This window comes from Lethenteron reissneri, chromosome 16, assembly GCF_015708825.2.
Source record: "Lethenteron reissneri isolate LAM-NWPU_2019-01 chromosome 16, ASM1570882v1, whole genome shotgun sequence".
Taxonomy (NCBI): domain Eukaryota; kingdom Metazoa; phylum Chordata; class Hyperoartia; order Petromyzontiformes; family Petromyzontidae; genus Lethenteron; species Lethenteron reissneri.
This window is the reverse complement of record NC_083794.1, coordinates 2285434-2305425: the sequence shown is the minus strand read 5'-3', so window position 1 is coordinate 2305425 and position 19992 is coordinate 2285434. Positions and strand designations below refer to the sequence as shown.

Here is a 19992-nt window from a genome sequence, read left to right as displayed (position 1 = left end):
ACGATTTCATGCCCTCTGTCATGATTGCAGTTTTGGGATCATTAAAACATGATATAAAAAAAACAGTTCATTCTCTATTAATATCCCTCTGCATCATAGCAGGTCATCCTGCCAAAATCTGGATCTTTGTTGCTGTACCCGTTTTGTGGCAGGTCGCTCTCAGGGCGGATCGTCGGCGGCGTGTGGTGGTTCTTCACACTGATCATCATCTCGTCATACACGGCCAACCTGGCTGCCTTCCTCACCGTGGAGCGCATGGTGTCACCCATCGAGAGTGCCGATGACCTGGCCAAGCAGACGGAGATCGCATATGGCACCCTTGACTCTGGATCCACCAAAGAGTTCTTCCAGGTATGCGGCTGGGGCAGGTGCCAGCAAACCCACGCTTCCAGAGCCGCATGCCGCTCTTTAAGGGTTGCATCGTGACCTTTTATTTATGAATCCTTTTCCATTCCAATTACGTACGTATATGTCATCAGAACGGAACACTGAATCCCCAACCCACTGCTTGCCCCTGATGCTGAATTCCCAGCTTGCCGCTCATCCCTAACGCTGAATTCCCAGCCCACTGCTCATCCCGAACGCTGAATTCCCAGCACGCCACTCACCCCTACCGCTGAATTCTGAGCCCAACGCTCGCTTCTAACGCTGAATTTCCAACCCAGCACTTGCCCCTGACACTGTCACATGAACGTTAATGATTCGCCATCTAGGCGTCTATATGAAGAGCGTCTCTAATGAGTGGACTATGCTGCAATGTGTTAAGGTGTCGTTGTACATGTTGAGTTTGTTACATTATAACTCAAAAAACATGCGCAAAAACCATAAAAAAACATACGTGGTAAATAAATTGTTCTCATAGACGATTCATTCACACCTTCCAATGGATGCAGCACTCTTATAGCACTTTTTTTTTATGCATAGATGATAATCTGCGTCAAACTGCGTACATCCGATACATCGCCGCCGTATTTCGGAAAACAGAGCTCATTAGGTAAACCGTGTAGAGCCGAACAAGTGTTCGTGAAAGCCGCGTTGGGCAAGGTTTTCTTGTGCTGTACTTAAATTCAGCCTTGATAGAAGTACTGCTTATGGAAGAAAGAAAGAATAATCTAGATTTTAAGTTTTCGCTTGCATTACATTGCAAGAAAATATGCATCACCAATGGCTAAATTACTCCATGAAAGATGTGCGGATTATTAAGTTTATGAGTTTCATGAAAACCCAAATGGCACGAAGCTGCCATATGGGTCTATGTTAAAGGAATTCTTGATAATTTTTTTTATAACATCCAACTCTAAAAAAATGCAACATTATGTTTTCCTTGAGCAGTAGTCGCGAACTGCACGTAATTTACGAATTACAGGAGTTCACGGATTATTGCAGCACACAGTTCTGGAGTGCTGCTGTATACACAGCGTGTATTCGAGCTATAGGAGTCCAGAACAGCGTTTCAGGAACTGTTTTGGTTCCGCTCCTCCCATCCATTTCATGTTATTCGATGCAAATGTTTTATTCAAATATAGGGCACAATACAATTACTTATGGCTAGGTGTATCTTGCACTCCAAGCCAGCTCAGCAGCTTTCCCGAAAATATCGAGTAACAAAATAAACTCTGAGTGCACACGATATTCTGATCAATCCAACTACTTCTGATAACAAACATACCGTATTTACTGTTTCCTTTGCATGTTTTTATGGTGTCTGATTAAACCCAAACAAGCATTTTTCCGCACTTACGTATGTATGTATGCTGAACTTCTTCCGCAACACACGTAGCCAACTGTGCTAATCGGAGGTGCGAGCGCTAATCCCGGTGTAAAACCCACCTCCCTCTCACGATGCGAACCCATCCCCATCCTGCCCTCATCTTCACGCAGCGCTCCAAAATTGGCGTCTACGAAAAGATGTGGCTCTTCATGAAGGACGCCGAGCCTAAGGTTTTCGTGAGGACCAACGCCGATGGCGTGTCTCGAGTGCGCAAGTCCAAGGGCAAGTACGCCTACCTGCTCGAGTCCACCACAAACGAGTACACGGAGCAGCGCAAACCCTGCGACACGATGAAAGTGGGCGGCAACTTGGACTCCAAGGGTTACGGCATCGCCACACCAAAGGGATCGGCATTAAGGTGGGTGGAATAGTATAACAATGCGCGAGCGGCCGTCAGGCAGGCTCTGTCCAAGAGCACCCTTTCCCTTGGCGTCCTCTCTTGGTCCGTTTCTTTATCCCCCCCTTCTTGTCTCCTCTGCTGTTGGTGCGGCCGCATTGCCATTGTTGGTTGTTATAGTATTCCACCCGCCTTGATGCGTGTCTCTTGAGTTGTTTCGTGTGTGTCGTGGGTGCTCCTTCTGCCGTCTCGTAAACATGTTGAGGTGAGATGAGGTGACTTTGCTCTCTTCTGTGCTTTGTGTTTCTTATTCCACACTGTTTATATGTATGTGTATATATATATGTGTGTATGCATTCATGTGTATACATATATATATAAATCGGTTTTCACTATCAGTGCTGTCTTTGGTGCTGCTGCTGCTGCTGTCATACTAGTATCTCGATGTGATGGGCTTTGTACACTAGGAAACGTTTCTCAGTGTAACAGAAGCAAATTTTTGCCAACCTCAGACTTAGTTTCATAAGTTGTGTCCACTTTCTCCCACTATCTTTCATCACCTTAGTAGCCTTCCACAGGGCAAACAAATCCCTTTTGTATAATGTATGCGTTTAAAAGGGTATTTGGCTGTTTAGAAAGTACGTGGGTCACATACGCAGTCACTGTGAAAACCCCTTTACCGTTCCACAGAGCCAACTCAGAGAGAGGGAAACCACCTACCAATCATTTTGGCGGCAGGGTGGTGCAGTGGTAACACTTGTGCCACACAACAAGAAGGCTCTGGGTTAATTTCTCGACTCTTTTGCCTTTCTGTGTGGGGTTTTATGTTCTCTCTCTGTCGTGCAGGGGTTTCCTGCGAATTCTCCAGTTTCTTCCCATAGCAAAAAAACACGTGCAATGTGACTGGTTTTGTCCAATCATCCCCAATGATAATTACTGAATTGAAATTGCAAAAAAAGGCACCACCCTCGAATCTGAAGACTTAACAGGATGCTCCTGAAAGAGGCTTGAGACTTGGTGAGGATTTCCTGGGTAAACAAGTGTAATAATAATTATGAAGGACATTCAGTAAAATGATGTAAATATCAATGTGTCTTTAAACCCACCACCACCACCCGACACAGCCAATTAGTAAGGTTTTTCATGTAAACTAAAAGTGCCAATTAGTTCCTACTTCAGCACACGGTCGTTTTGTTTTCGTAACTAACATTACTAATTGGCTGCGTCAGGTGGTGGTGGGTTTAACGACACATTTATATTCACGCAATCTAACCCCCCCCAAAAAAGCTGGATTATGGATATTGGTCACAAAAGCCTACAACGTGTTTAAATGAAATTAAGTACCCTGAGACTGAATGTATATAGAAGTTCCTCTGATGACAATAGCTGGTCTCCCTCTACCTGAAGTGGTTCTGTGCCCATCGCCCATGAGAAGCAGGTGTGCTGTTGCAGAGTTATTCTGTAACACTGAAGAAGGCTGAAAAGCTGCTGCAATCTAGTGACTGACACATATCCGGCACAACCAATAATATCTGCAGAAAGTAAGTCTGCTGTTGTTGCACTCAGAAATCTTGAATGCATGTCATGAGACAATGTGACATATATACATTACTGTATAGAGATGTATTTTAAATCCTTGGTTATTGTTGTAATTTCCCCATTAATCATTGCAGATATCCAAGGGATACCTTCTGTGCTTTCTTGTGTCGGTCATTTATTTCGTACAGTTATGCGAGTCCCAAAGATGTTTCTAACGCGATGTATTTCTTTCAGGTGGATATATTGGTTCGAGTTTTCACCTTTGTTGGATGTCTGTAATATCCTGACTCACTGTGTTGTTCTCTCCTTCTTCCTAAGCCTCTCGTTTTCTTTTTCAGCGACTGACTCTAAGTCAAAAATGAGCGTGCCATGCTCGATGTTTGAACCGTGTCGTTTAATGCTTGCGATAACATTCCCTAAGAAAACCACATATCCCTATAGGTCCTGCAGACCATGGCCACAGTACGTTGTATTGGCTTGCCTCTCATGGAAAGCACAGCTCGACTTTGCTAACCAAATGTCACCTTTGAATGCGGTGCAACGATGAGCAGTCCCCCGGTCATTCTAATCCAATCCCCCTTCATATTTTGGGGCATTGGAATCAGATGCTGCAATGTGGGGGCATGCACAATTGAAAGTGTGGCAATTATAATGACATCAACAGCAAACCTCATAAGCATAGCACTCGGAGAGTGTTAAGTCGATATGTGTGCCTAAAATATCTCGCAACGGCAGTAAAAAAAAGATGATAATTTTGACGCCACCTCCCTGTCATAATTACCACACTGACAATTAATACATTTTTGCTACGAACGTATAAGCCATTGCTTTATGATTTGGCCGAGAGGGCCACCACTGCTTAGCGTAACATTTCAAAAGCCACGCTGCATACGGTGCCTGTCTGAGCCAGCTGACGAAGTGTGTTTCCTCCCACCCCTGCCACCCCCCAACACTCATCCCTGCGCCCTCTTACCTACCCCCCCCTAACAACAATGTAACGGCCGCGGTCCCCAAAACGCCGTCGCCCGACCACCCGCACCTCATAACTCCTCGCCCCGACCCCCAAGAGATGCAGTTAACCTGGCCGTTCTAAAACTGAACGAACAAGGCCTGTTGGACAAATTGAAAAACAAATGGTGGTATGACAAGGGCGAGTGCGGAAGCGGGGGAGGCGACTCCAAGGTTAGCTTCGGCCTCCCTGAGCGTCCGTCCGTCTGTCCACCCGTTCGTCTGGTAACCTGGCGACTATCTTCGTAATCGGCAAAGCTGCATCGAGCTGAGTGCTAGCCGGAGAAAGTGAAGAACATTGGAGGGGGGGGGGGGGAAACTATCTGATGATAATAAAGGAGATTTTACAGAAGCGTTGACAATTGTTAAGTTTTACATTTTAATTGGAATCCCAAGGAAGTGGCTCAGGCGCGCAACCAAAGGACTCAAGTTATTTTTGCTTTTCTCGTTATGGAAATTCGTGTAGTGCATATATGTAACCATTCATATTGTAATGAGTTAAGCAGAAATATCCCTATAAGATTCAATAAATTAATAGTTTGCTGAATATACTTTCATGCTATACATATGTTGGTTATGCATTTATAGTGAAACGTGCACACTTTTGTTGAGAGTGTATGTTTTACTACCAGGTATAAATCCATAACCATTAGACTTTGTGTTTAATGTAAAAAAAACTTAAGACAATATTCCTTTGGTTGCTAGGGATTCACTCATTCTATGTATCTAAACGATTAGCCTTTCACTTTAACTTGATTATTAATAAAATCGGGTTATTAAAACAACTCATGGCCAAACATGTTTAATTGGCCTGAAAGTGACCCGTCAAACCGCGAATAACTGCCCACGTGCATCATAAGGTAAACCAAATCCGTTCTGCGGTTGAAACGCCATTTTGACATCCGATCGCTCAATTTAACGTGGACCCTCCGTGATGTCAAAATGAAATGCGAGCAACGCCATCCAGAGAAACTGTCAATTAGGAATTTTTGGACAGTGAAGTTGACGGAGGTCGCAGGAAGGAGTGCAGGCGAGTCTTCGGTGCTCGAAAATGCGCTCGTGTGCAGTTCAAACTTTGCCGATTACCCAAAGCGATCGCGTAGGGCTTAGGGAGGACGTCTGCCACAGGAAGCTGCAAACTCCCTCGGTGCCGTGCGTCATCGCTTTGCGGCCGCCCCACGCGCTGAATGATTTGTTGGCATTCAATAACATAACATAACGCGCGATGTGCTGTTATTTATGTTATTCCCTCCCGGTACGAAAAGAACTCCGGTAAACCTTGCCGTTTTGAAACTGAGTGAGGCAGGAGTCTTAGACAAGCTGAAAAACAAATGGTGGTACGATAAAGGGGAGTGCGGTGGCAAGGACTCTGGAAATAAGGTTAGTTGTTGCCGGGGGAGGGTGGGGCCTCCCTTTCTCTCTGTGACGATGCGCGGACTGCGTGCGGTGGGCGTGTATGAGTAAAAGCCATTTTTTTCATCAGAGGAATCGTTCTCACAGCCGCCAAACAAACATCTATCTGCAGCGTTGCTCTCAAATTGCCCTCGTCCAAGTGGCAGTTGGTGAGCCAAATCCACTTGGTCGTTTCAGAAAAGAAAATACATTGTTGGAAAATGTATGCCCTTTCATAAGTGAACAATATTTACTAAGCCTGTGACCAAATGACAGTGTATGTTGCACTTCTTTCGCACCGTACGTATCCAATCGTGCTAATGAGGTGCGTGGGAAGGACAACAACCTAAGCATAAAAATCATTTCTAAAGAAATGCGTTTTCAATGAGTGCATTCTATCTTGAGCAAACCCCTGAGTCTGGCCACGTGCTTGGATGGGCGACCACCGCGCACAAACGAGGGTTCCATCGGCGTGTGGGCTCGTGCGTGGTGGGCAGCAGACGGCAGTGATTCCATTGCTCCTCCTAACTTCCACGTGGATGCTCCCACGTTTCACGGGCCCCCGCACCGACCAGTGGTAAAATAACCGCCACAGCCTGCACGGTGTAGGGTGGCCCTCAACCAGCAGAGGATTGACAAAAGGGTATATTTCATTTCAGTAATTACTTAGTAACACATATACATTCTGCATTAATACTGCTTAATTGGTCATGTGTATTTGATTACAGTAATTACTTTATTTTACAAAAATCTATAGATGCGTGTGAGTGCACGTGATATTGTATGTTTGCACATACACTCGCGCACGTTTATGGTACATGGGCTTACTAAATGTTGATGCCATTCAGAAGTATTTACTTGAAAATTAGACTGACATAAAATGTTCAAAAGACTGTGAGACTGCGTTCCTGATCGATATACAACAAATGGCCATTTTACCATATCTCACCGTACATTTGGTAACTTGTGAAGGGTAACAGTTGATATATGCAAGCAATTTCTTAGAGAACATAAACATCCAGTGACTATGTTGCTAAGAACAATTCCAACACATGCCGTATGCAGTAGAGGAATGTGTCTGTACCTTAATAACGTAATTACAGTACTGCATGAGATCGAAATTCTCTACGTATAAAGTAGCTGTCATAAAATCTGTTTTAATGGTATTAACATGAAAAATACTAATTCACTTATCTACAAATTGGCTGTATTTACACCCGTGTTTATTTCCCAATAGTACTTTATATGATTACATATTTATAATGTTTGTAATATTGTAGAAAAAATGTTTGTTCCTCTTTAAATATTTTGTCGTGCAAAAAATGCAAATGTTACATTCTATTCAAGTTTTGTGATGAACATTGTGCAGTCTTCTGCCAGTCAAATTGGTGATCCGTCGAGTCAAGCTGTCACATTTTATGACGCCTACTACGAATTAGTCACACTTCACTCTGAGATGGCTTTGTAATGCATGCATACTTCATTCTAAAAATAAATATATAGTTTACTGGCATTTAAATTCACAGTTTAGCGAAATATTACGTTTGGATTTTCTCTTGTCAGTCATGAATATAGTAATGTCAATTCACTTGGCTGCATTAACAATTAATGCAGCATTTAGCTTTTAGTTTTTTCTGTGAAAATATTTTGAGCCTGATGTGTGCATTACTTAAAACTGAATGCCACAATTTAATTGTTTATTTGATGAGAGTTTTAATCATACAGGGGCGGGTACATGCAATGCTTTTTAAATGTATTAAATTTTAGTGTATATTTTTTAATGAAAATTGGAATTAGCTTTTTACAACCATAAATTTAGACTAAGATACTATATTACATTTTATATTCACAATTTGGTTCTAGATAGATGATTACTGTTACCTTGGTGCCGCATATAAAAAGAGTGCAATTTTGCCCAAAATCTATTGAACTGTCATGATTCTGTCATGAATAACAAGATTTTAACTTTGTCTAAAATTATACTTTTGCTCACGTCAAAACAAGCCCCGAATGAATACACGTTACAAAATATGGCAAGAAACCTCACATTAACTGTGAAAACTAACATCAAGCAATTATGAATCTTTCACAAATGTGGCAAACATCCATCAAGTGTGACAAAACATTAATTTGGCCTGACCAATTTATGGTGGAAATGTCACTGAGCTGCAGAGATGTTGAACGTTAAGTGTAACCACTAATGTCATTTTAACGTTTAAATGCCAGAGAATTGCATTTGATGACATTTCTAGCGAGTCTTGAAAATTAAAATTCGCCGTTTATGTGCACTTCCCTCCAGATTATTTACTTTAAAAATGAAAGCACTGATAATTATCTAAATAAATCCATTAAAATATCGTGATGCACTTCTTATCGACATAACACATGGCAACACAAACCCACAAAAGCATTGGCCTGATTTATTTTTACAATGACAGTAAAGCAAAGTCAAATACGTCCATGCACGGTGCGAAGCAACAACCAAATACAAATGTTAATGCTCTGAATAAAGTGACTCCTACCAACTGGATAACGCACATGCCAATGTAAAAAAATCGTACACAAAATCCTACTTAAGATAAGCCAACAGATACTAGTCTTGAAATGCTCATATCAAACCGGTGCACTAATTTCTAGGACTCACAAATTTTAAACATAATTAAATTTGGAAGATAACTTTGACAAATTGCACTGGGCCATTCCTCCCCCCGTCTGTCACGCGAGAAAATTTTACTGCATAGGCAAAATCACTGCTCAAATTTCCCAATGTGGAGACAGACTGCTCTTAGGTTGATTAAGCTTTCATTGAATGCACCGAATAAATGTAACCTGTGTTGACGTGCCGTTTTCAAATATTAAGCCAATTCAAATATATCTGATTATTTCTTAAGAGCAATCTGGTATTTTCAAAAAGGCAAAAACTTTAAAACATTTCAGAAATTCAGGTTTTAATAAATATTAAATATTTGAATGCATGACTAATATGAAATTACTATTTAAATGTAAAATGATAATGGAGCAGATAATATGTATTTATAAAGTAAACACATAACCAATTACATTACATTCACATCTCAAACCATGTATTTTCCCGAGTCCCATTCAAAATACTGTGATAACCAACCATCTGTAGTATTTGGCTTGTGTTTGGGCCATCATTTGCCCATTCATAACAGCAAAAGAAAGCCTGGCAAACATTTTGTATGCTGCACCAATAACACCATTGCATAAATACGCACAAAGTGTACGCTTGCTGCAGCATAGTACATTTGGCATTTGTGGCAAAATACGTACTGTATTGCCGATGCTGGCAAAATATCGGCAACTGTACAATCCGTGCTTTCCAAATCCACACTTATTAAAACGTAGATAAAAATGTTATTAACCTGTTGATCTTTCTCAACACTTCCCTACCACCACCCTAAAACGTCCACCTCTCCCTCTATCCATCGCATGATTCTCAAACCTCATCGTCGGTTGGCCGATTGCGGCTGGCCGGCCACCCGCACGACCACAACGCCAACGGGATAACTCCCTGCTGCGACGACTACGTCCACCCTCCTGCCTGCCTACCTGCCTGCCCGGCCCGCCCGCCTACTCCACCCCGACCCTCCCGTTCGCGCGGAATAGGACAAAACGAGCGCTCTGAGCCTCAGCAATGTGGCGGGGGTGTTTTACATCCTCGTGGGAGGGCTCGGTCTGGCCATGCTCGTGGCTCTCATCGAGTTCTGCTACAAGTCGCGCACGGAGGCCAAGCGTATGAAGCTGGTGGCGCAGAGCCTTCTCAAGCCGCCGGCGCCCCCTCCGCCGCCGCCGAACTACAACCCCACGTCAGGAGGCAGCCAAGCCAATCCCGGTGTGGGGTTCACGTACAAGGAGGGCTACAACGTGTACGGCACCGAGACCATCAAGATCTAACGGCACAGGAGCAGCAGCTCACACCCCGTGAGCTAGAGCAGAAGGAAGGCTTTTGAGTCCGACCCTCCCGTGCCTCCATTTGGGAGACTAAAAAAAGAAGATTTTGTTGGCGAAAAAGCCATTCGCGCACGTAGATTTGGGCTCTTTTCTTTTTTCTCGCTTCTGTTCTATTTTTGGAACGTATACGTTTGTGTTACATTGTAAAAATGTAACATTATAATAAGCGTATCCTGGGGGGGGGGGGGGGTTATCAAAGGTGTCCGTTTTATTTCTGCCTTGTTGAACGGTACAGTGTTCTGTTTTTGAACTAGGTTGCAGCCTGGCCCTATTTGGTTCTGGTGCGTGCTTGACTGTAGTTATGATTTACACATCTGCATTAACACATAACCTGTTCTGTTATAGACAGGGTACTCAAAGCATCCAACATTATAAGCTTTTTTCCCTTCTTTTCGACTGTCAAATGATAGATGAAAGAAAACAAATCTAAAAAGGATAGTGTTTGTTAAAATATAACAGTGCACAACAAGATTTACATTTGTATATACAATATACCTTTAACAATATGCCTTTATAGGTGTACATGTACATGTACATTTTTTCAGCCTTGATTGTATATATCTCAGGTTTCATGCACTTCATTAAGCTTTTTTCGCTTCAGCATTGGCTGTTAATAAGCATACATCATAATGCTACCACAAACTTCATCCATTCTGAGCAGTTTATTTTTTGCTCGGGTTTTTTTCTCCTTTGGTCAAATGTGCATAATTAGTTTTTACATGTCTACGCCTGCTTGCACTGCAGGCAACGGGCAGAGTCAAGTGAACTTTCTGATGCTTTTGCGAAACTTCATATAGCCGAGGCACAGCTTTTTCGAAAGCCAATTTACAGCGGGATGCAGCGATGAGAATGATCCTGACACTGCAATTATCAACTCAGTCTGCAACGGTGTGCCCCAAAAATAGATTTCCTCCGTGAAGTAACTGCAAAAGAGTAGCACATCTTGAGTTGAGTTTGAAGAGCAAATATGAACCCAGATTGTAGACTGACTCACGAATAACCATCCGTGGCCCCAGTGACATGAGAGATTATTTGACCCTTACCCATATGGGGTCGCAGAATGACATTGTTTTATTGTTATACCAATGCCCTGGTAAATCCTTATAATGGCGCTGTGCAGGAGCCTGTGGGACATTATGGTGTACGTGTGGACGGGTTGTGATTCACGTTTCAGGACACCGTGGAAGAACTAAGCTATTCACTGACGGAGCCGTCGAGACAAACATTGATTGAAAAGAGGAACGGAATTACGGTCGTCCCAGTGAAGATGTTGGTCCTGGACTGTGCCAAAACTTGGCTTTTGAGAGTGAGAATGACCTTTGTTTATTTTTTTTATGTTTATGAATCGCAGTGTGGGGTCTTTATGAGATTTAAAAAGACGAAATGAGGAAAATGAAGTTGGAAGCTCGTTTGACAAAATGCACCGTGAACTTCTACACCTGCCCGAAAATTAAGTGGGTTGTGCACGCATTAAAAAACAGCACTGCATGGACTCCGAGACAATTTCACTGAAAGCGCAACAAGTGCGCTAGGACAGTAAAACTCTTTCAAAAGAGTGAAGTGGTAACTTTAGGAATCTGTTAACATGGCATGATTCTCAGAAATGGTCTGCAGCTTCTCGGAATTCAGATGTGGAAAAAAAGGAAAATGTGAGGAGGCAAGAGATGGGAATTTTTTGTTGTAGGGGAATTTAGAATGACATTAACACCCCACGGATAGATTAGCAACCTCTTTTGGCATCTGAAATGACAGGCATCTACGGGGGACTGACTGTTACTTTCACACAAGCACTGTCTGGCATCATGAGACCTTGCTTATCAGACATACGCAAACATATCAGTGTTTTATCCCAAAACGGACTTTCAGCGCAACACGCACACCACACAACTCTGCTGCCTGTAGCTACAAAACTTGGGTATTAATATACATATATATGTAACTTATATATACGTGAATATATAAATGAGAGATGGGGGGGGGGGCGGTGGGAGATCAGTACATAAATACGCGTGCAGTATTGGCATTTCCATGAAACATGCGAAATAATGGAAGTTGTCACACATTGCTGACATTGAAGGCTAAAACGGTGCTGCTTGCCATGCAGAGTTGTACCCCGTTGCTGTCATACCCCCCCACCACCCCCAAATCTGGCCGTACGGGCGAATCGGGCGGTGACAACGCAAGGGGCGATGGGAATGGCCAAACGGAGTGTGCTTCAGTGTGAAATTCCAAGTGAAAAGAGTCTTTGCTGGAAGCGCTCAATGCTACGATCAAATACTAAGGGAGCAAACATGTAACATTCTCAACCAGCGTTGACATCTAAAAAGGGACTTCTCTGTACACGGGGCAACACTTATCACACCCTCAGCCTTGAAAGGAATCAGAGCAACACTTTAAAACAGTGTAATATTTTACAAGTCTTCATTTTTTTATTGTCATTATTATTTTTACGATGTATGCATTATGCAGAACAAGAGCTTGCTTGTTTTAATGTTAATATAAAAAAGTGTTATATGGAGCCAATGGTACTGTATGTGAAAAAGAAAAGTATTTTAAATGTTATCACCTTTTTTGCCTCACCAATTATTGATAAATCACTCATGCTTGTGCGATCTATATTGAGAAACATTGCTTTATGCGTTTTAACAAAAAGTATATTCCTTTTTTGTTGAGAAAATGTTGGCCATAACCACCTATACATAAAAAAAAAACTTTTTCTGCAACTATAAAATTAATGGAGCACATGAATTATACGTACATGGATATAAACGCACACATCGAAATATACCATACTTGCATCTACACATTGTACACAGACAAATGCACATACAGTTTTCACAACGACAGATCACCTGTATGGCGTTAACATACTGTTGGGGCAAGTGCTGTTTGAGAGCACCTATGAAGGCCTGCACGCACATGAGAGGGTGGGTGGCCAGCACCACGCCCGGCCGTCTTTGTTTCCCTCGTGGCGATACTTACACATCACACTAGGCACTCATGTGAGGCTGAGTCGACCTAGGAGAGGCCGATGAATGGTTTAGATAACAGTCGCTGGTGTTGCCCGTGAGCGGAAATGGAACTGATCGCCGAGTTCGTAGCGCAGCATGCTAACCACTGCGCCACTGTTCCCCACTGTTTGCACATACAAAATACATGCATACATATGACATCGTATTTCCAAATGTCTTTCCATTCAATTGCTCATGTAATGGTTCATTAGAATGAACCGTGGGACTACTCTGACAAGTGTTTCATCAGTAAATAGATGTACTGTAATGTACTAGCTTCAGGAGTTTATTAAATATGTTTTTCTTTATTTGATTTTTATTTGTGAGTATTCCATCAAAAGGACTGGATGCAGTGAGGTTGTTTACAACAGGAGGAGCTTGAAACAAACTGGATGTACAGACAGCGATGAAGGCTCTTAACACTATTTTGTCATTCACTGCTTGTAATGGGATTGCAGGCCATTGCTTCAGTATTTGTGCTAACATGTTGTAAGTAACACAAAACAAATTATAGATTATTGACATGTGGCCATTTTCTAATCCAATAAATTTGCAAGAAATTAAATTGTTCCGAATCGCGTGTGCTGCTATGAGTCATAACGTGAACTGTGAGTACGATGAAGGGTGTCACATGGCGGGGTAGACATCCCACGTTTAAACACTGCAGTTAAAAAAATTTTGTTGAACACTTTATAGAAGCATAGCAATACATTGCATCGAAATTTGAAAAAAATACAGTTGAACATGTACGCTTTCGTGACCAATATTATCCATCAAGGTTTTTTAGGGGTTAGATCTTGTAAATATGTGTCGTTAAACCCGCCACCACCGGAGACAACCAATTAGTCAGGTTTGTCACGTAAACAAAACATGACGATTACTACTTCAGCACACAGGTGTGTTGGAGGGTAAACCCACAACATTTACAATTCGAGTACGACGTTTCGCTGGTGATTACAACCAGCTTCATCAGGCGATAGCCAGAAATGTGAAGAAATCCTACTTCGGTCTTATGTATTAAAAGAAAATACCCCAAAATCACTCATTGGGATTATATACATCAAACATCGCCCCCTACTGGCAGACCAATGCCAATGATACTCACCCTGGTCTCTTTGAGTTCTCACCTGGTTAAATAAAATTAACTTAAACATTTGTTGATACTGTAGTTATAAATGTAGGGAGATAACATATAGAGGACCTTATTTAAGTCATTCATATCAGCCATGATCTATCCACTGCTGGGTGAAGACTTCAAGGATTGGAGCACTTGAACCCATCTTATCATTCCATTGCCAATGTTCCCTGCCTCGGCTGCTACTCTAATCGATGCCTCCAGGTTCGTGATTGAACAATAATTAGTCGGTTTCGCAAAATGTGTGCATTTTTCGAGTTGTATTGTTAGTCTCGACCACGAGTCATCGTCTATTCTCTCAACGTCGTTTTCTGCTGAAAGCCCACTTGTGTTAACAGTGAATATAGTGTCTGACGTTTGTGTCTCTTTGTTTGTCTCTCGGTGTTACAGTTAAACCCTTATAATGTTCGCAGGTTTTCTAACAGCGTTATTCATGACGAATTTTATAGTCGTGTTTATTATTAAACATTCTCCGGGGTTGTATTTTTTTGTTATATATTTGCGGCAATAGCGTGCGCGGCTGACTGACACTCGACCGGAAGTCGTGAGGCATGGCAGCGCTCTTCCTCTCGATCCGCCTCTATCTGCCACACTCTTTACAATGGTTTTTGAAATGCCACACCGTGTAATAATAATTTAGTCATGAACTAATGTTTGAACGTTTACATGGTTATGTTCATCATCGTTAAAGGTAAGTTAAATAGCAAAACAATACCGTGCAATATATGTATTCATTCATCTATGCACAGTTTATATGTTAATGTTTAAACGCAATGTACAGCAATCCATCGCGGACTTTCCAACCTCGGATTCTGTATTATTATTTGTATACCAATTTACCAACCGCAGCCTGAAATATGTGAATATCCACGAACGAGCACGGGGTCCCGCCAGACGCATTTACGAATTTCGAGGGGACCGCGGTTCTCCGCGCCACAGCGCCACCCGTGCCACGCTGCGTGGCTTGATCAGAGCTGTCCCTCTTTGTTGTAATGTACTGTCATTCTCGCAGCATCATGGGCTGCGTCGCATCGCAACCACATTCACATGAAGCCTTTTCCCATTCTGCAAGTTGCAGGGTGGGTGTTCTCTTTTCACCACTGAATCTCGGAACGCGCAAGCAGTCCAGCGTTCAATTTATTTAGAGAGGCTTGGTGCCATTGTTTTTAAAGATTATACTCACCGCAGAGAACCAGTAGCGACACGACCGCACCCTATTATGGCTAACGCCAAACCGTGCCACACGCTCTCCCGCATGGCCTTGCGGGAGCCTCCGTACGTATTCCAACCTAAGAACGTACCGATAACGTTATTTTATTTCCGTTTTTCTTCCGATTCCGTTCCGATGATGTACATGTACGCCTGCCCACTCATTTGTCATTAATAACCCATTCCTCCCGTCATTGTATTGTCAGCAGCATCATCGTTAAAATTAAGGGTATGTACAGTTAATGCAATGTTTATTTATGTTTTATAATGGTATTGTGTAATTGACTATTTTTATTCGGTGTTTAGTTCATTAACAGGCAAGTTCGTTAATCTATGACGAGTCTGACCACGGCTGTGGTTCCCCGAACCCCTATTTCCCATAGGCCCCTGTGCTTTACAAACCGCGGGTTTGCCTACCTGAGGCCTTTTCCAGGAACCTAACCCCTGCTGTTGACGAGGGATTACTGTATGTTTATGCCCCTTAAGCCCATTTTCCTCACAAGCTTTAAGTATTAATATTCGCCGATTGAATGTTCAGGCCCTCATACAGGAACGTATCTCTGCGAATATTAACGGTTTAGTGAGATTCAATACATGCCCCTCTCCATGCGTCTTCGTGCACTTTTCAGTTTTTACATTTTATTGTCATTGATATTCATGATAAAGTTAAGTTTTTAAAAGGCACTCCAACTGGCTCTCACCTGCCTGCATACAAAAAAGGAAGGCTCCCAGACATGGAATAACTCTGGACATCATCAAAGAAGTGGGACCAAAATTAGTGGAGCTATTTACTAAATGTTGAAAGTGGCCTCCTGTCATGCGCTAACCCCACTGTTGTCCAGAGTTCCTAAAATTGTAAGCCAACAGCTTCTGCAGCAATCACACATTTTTTGGGGGGGCTGCTACAAAACTTCAACTCTGACCGCGAAATTGGAGTACATTCGGGTTCCGCAGCATCACTGGAAGGGTATCTCCCAAGAGTTGCAGTGCTTGCAGGCAGGCGCAGCTCGGCAATATACTCCTGCAATGCTCTCATCTGGACGTTGACTCCATTTGTGAAATTGAAAACCGTGGCGTTATTTGAAGGTACAGGGTTAAGATGAGATTTCGCAATCATTGCAATCTCTTACTGCACCTGTGTCAGGACTCACAGCATCAGGAACAAAGAATGGCACAGTAAAGAGAACTGCAAGCTTCAGCTCAACATCAAAAATACCACTTTGCTTCTGAATAAAAGTCCAGCCTTTTCCGCTGTGCAGCTCCCAAGATGCTCCTTTCTCAAGTACAGAATGCGGGAGTGGATGGATGGGAGGTAGAATTCAGTCGGATTGAACATTAAACTAGGAGCCAGCAGCAGCAATAGAAATACAATTGCAACTATTATTGCTGTTATGAAAAGCGTCAGCAGCAGTATCAGCATCGGTAGCAGTAACAACAGCAGCAACATAATTATCAACATGTATGCTAGTATAATTGCCATCAGTCAGTAGCAGCAATATAAAGGAGACACACAATAAACAGCGCACATGCGCTTGTAGAAAACGACAGACAATATGAATGAGGTTGTATGGACGAGATAAAACAATTCGACGAACAATACAAACACACACGCAAGACAGTACAAACAAGACGGGACAAACCAGATAATACAGTGAGACGGTATCAATGAGACAGTACAATTAGAAAGTATTGTTTTCACGAGACATTAGAAATGAGACAATGCAAAACAGACAAGCAATGCACGTAATTCAGACAATAACATTTGGGGCCATCCATAAATGACGTCACGCACCTAGGGGGGGGGGGGGAGTCAGACATTTGTGACGATGTATGACGAGGGGGGGGGGGTGAGAAATGTGACGTCACATAAAAATGCGCAACTTTAATTAAATATAGACAACACGTTCTACTTAATTAAATATACTTTTTAATAAATGTTTTCTCCTACAACATCAGAGTGCAACGCCACATTAAATTACGCACTACAATTACAATAGTTTAAAGCTATTTGAAGCATGGGGGCAGAGCTTTGTGACGTCATATTTGAGGGGGGGTCTGACTTTTTGTGACGAAGGGGGGGGGGGGTCAAAAATCGTCCAAAATCGCGTGACGTCATTTATGGACGGCCCCTTAGACTGACAATAATAAAAACAATACAAATGAGACAGTGTAAACAATGATTTTATTTTTTTACAAAGAGTCACGGGTAGAGGAAAACATACATATCTGGAACATACACTTTAACCGGAGGTAGGGAGTTGACAGAGCATACGTGGAGAATAGTAGAGACGAGAGGGGAGAGGTAGGAGCATACGTGGAGAGTAGTAGAGACGAGAGGGGAGAGGTAGGAGCATGAATGGAGAGCAGTAGAGAGAGACAAGAGGAGAGAGGTAGGAGAGTGCATTGAGAGGAGTCGAGAGAGACGAGAGGTAGGAGCATCCATGGTGAGGAGTAGACAGAGACGAGAGAGGTCGGAGAGTGCATGGAGAGGAGCAGAGTGAGACGAGGGAAGAGGTAGGAGAGTGCATGGAGAGGAGTAGAGAGAGAGGGGACACATAATCTGAGACAAGTCCAAGGATGATCTTGAAGATGGCGAGTGTGATCTGAAATTGATACACGATTGGAATGTCAGCCAGTGGAAGGATTGGAGTATTTGGGTGACCTGTTTCTTATTCATGGATGTGGCTAAAACAAAAGTCATCAAACACTCCAAGAAGCTTTCTTTGACGGTAAATCTATATTATCGTTAGGAAATCTAAACTTCGACATTATGCATATGTTGAACCATTGCGTTGTAATTCCAGTTATGTTTGTTAATATGTTAATATATATAGGTGCAATAGCAACGCTTTTAAATGTCCTCGTTTTTGTGAACCTTTTAGAGGTGCAAATTTACTCAAATAGATGTTACCATGAGTGACAGGGCCTCTTATTCTTAGGTTTTTTCTGTGAGTGACAGGGCCTCTTCCTGTTCGCGTATTCACTGCGGGATTGTGGCCTCCCCAGGTGCTGCAGGTTGTCGGTGTTATTTGAACATACTTCACGCTGATTTAGCGTGGGTCTGTGAAGTGGGTGGCGCAGGATCGGTTCAATCATCACTCCCCAATAAATTTAATAGCGATCAGGAATTCAACTCGGGTTTTCGGGTTCAAAGCGCAGTGTACAAACTACTGCAACAAACGCTCCTGTATTCATGATTCAAGAAAGATCGTTTCCTCTACCGGTGATTTGATGCTTATTTCCAAATGCACAACTGGACGTACTGGGCTACCTGAAAACTGCACGCATTTTGTGAAACCGACAAATTATTGTTCAAACGCGAACCTGCAGGCATGGAGTAGCAGCCGAGGCAGGGAACACATTGCCAATGGAATGATAAGATGGGTTCATGTGCTATAATGTTTGGTGAAGTTTTCACCCAGCAGTGGATAGATCATGGCTGATATGAATGACTTACAATACGGTCCTCTATATGGCAGGTCCTAACCCTGCCATGGTGCTGATGGCCTACATCCAACCGAAGCACCAAACAGAATATCGATCTGATAGCCCCATTACTTTTCTCACTAAATGTTTTCTTGTAGAAGTAGCATGGGATTAAAGTAAAGGCATGCTTATTATAATCCAGGTAAAAATAAATTAATTCCCTAACTTGCACACTGGCACAAGCAATATTTCGACTATAGATTAATCGAGAAAATATAGTGAAAATACTATAAGTTAAAGTCTGATTTTTTTCGTTATTGGATAATCCAGAACTACCTCCTAATTTGTTACTCTATACAAACCAAGTGTTCACACAATCGGTATTCTTTTCTCATACATTTTATTAAATAACTTCTAAATATATTTGGTAAGACCTTGGTTTGTGAGAACTTGGATGTCTGCATTAAATGCTCGGCAAAGCAGATCCACAAATAGATTATATGCCTTGATGTGATTTGTACAACTGAAATTGCAGCAAATGGTTGATTAAAATATCTATGACAATGCAACATCTATAGCCGAATTGACACAACTATTCAATCACTCCCGCAGAAACAGACGCTTCGCGGTTAACGGTGTGAAACGGTAACTGAACGTACTTCTCACCTATTAATTGTGAATGTGTCGCGTTTGCAATTGATGGCTGGCACAACTGTGCAACGTTAAGGGGGTACCACACCGAATGTTTCAGCAAAAGTAGATGAGGGCGAGGGGAAGGGTAAAGCAGCAACACTTAACACGTACTGATAATCACACTGCAATGTGAGACATCGCGCTGCACTCGCTGGATTGCTTTCCCCACTCGACTGAAAAGGCCTAAATCATATCATCAAAAGGTCAGAAAGCGTGAACTTTGCACGTACGGGTCACGTTGCAGCAAATGTGCGTAAGGGGCCGTCCAGCCGTCCATAAATGACGTCACGCGATTTTGGGCGATTTTTGACCGCCCCCCCCCTTCGTCACACGGCGTCACAAAAAGTCAGACCCCCCATCAAAATATGACGTCACAAAGCTCTGCCCCCTTCCCCCTAAAAAAAAACATGCTTCAAATCGCTTTAAACTATTGTAATTGTAGTGCGTATTTAATGCGGTGCTGCACTCCGATGTTGTAGGAGAAAACATTTATTAA

The 19992-nt window shown here is 42.5% G+C and overlaps 1 protein-coding gene across 3 annotated transcripts in view; it reads left to right on the top strand.

Annotated features, from left to right (window-relative positions):
• The window catches only part of LOC133342862 (glutamate receptor 2-like), a 219752-nt gene extending 205263 nt beyond the window's left edge, over nt 1-14489 (top strand). Inside the window, exons 12-16 of one of the 3 annotated variants that reach the window (XM_061552205.1) lie at nt 153-351; nt 1882-2129; nt 4715-4855; nt 5921-6035; nt 9678-14489. In XM_061552205.1, coding sequence (XP_061408189.1) covers nt 153-351; nt 1882-2129; nt 4715-4855; nt 5921-6035; nt 9678-9965 — 991 coding nt within the window. In that variant the 3' untranslated portion in view covers nt 9966-14489. The remainder of the gene's footprint in view (nt 1-152; nt 352-1881; nt 2130-4714; nt 4856-5920; nt 6036-9677) is intronic. The other 2 variants (XM_061552204.1, XM_061552203.1) reach the window with 2 other exon arrangements.
• The last annotated feature ends 5503 nt before the right edge of the window (nt 14490-19992 follow it).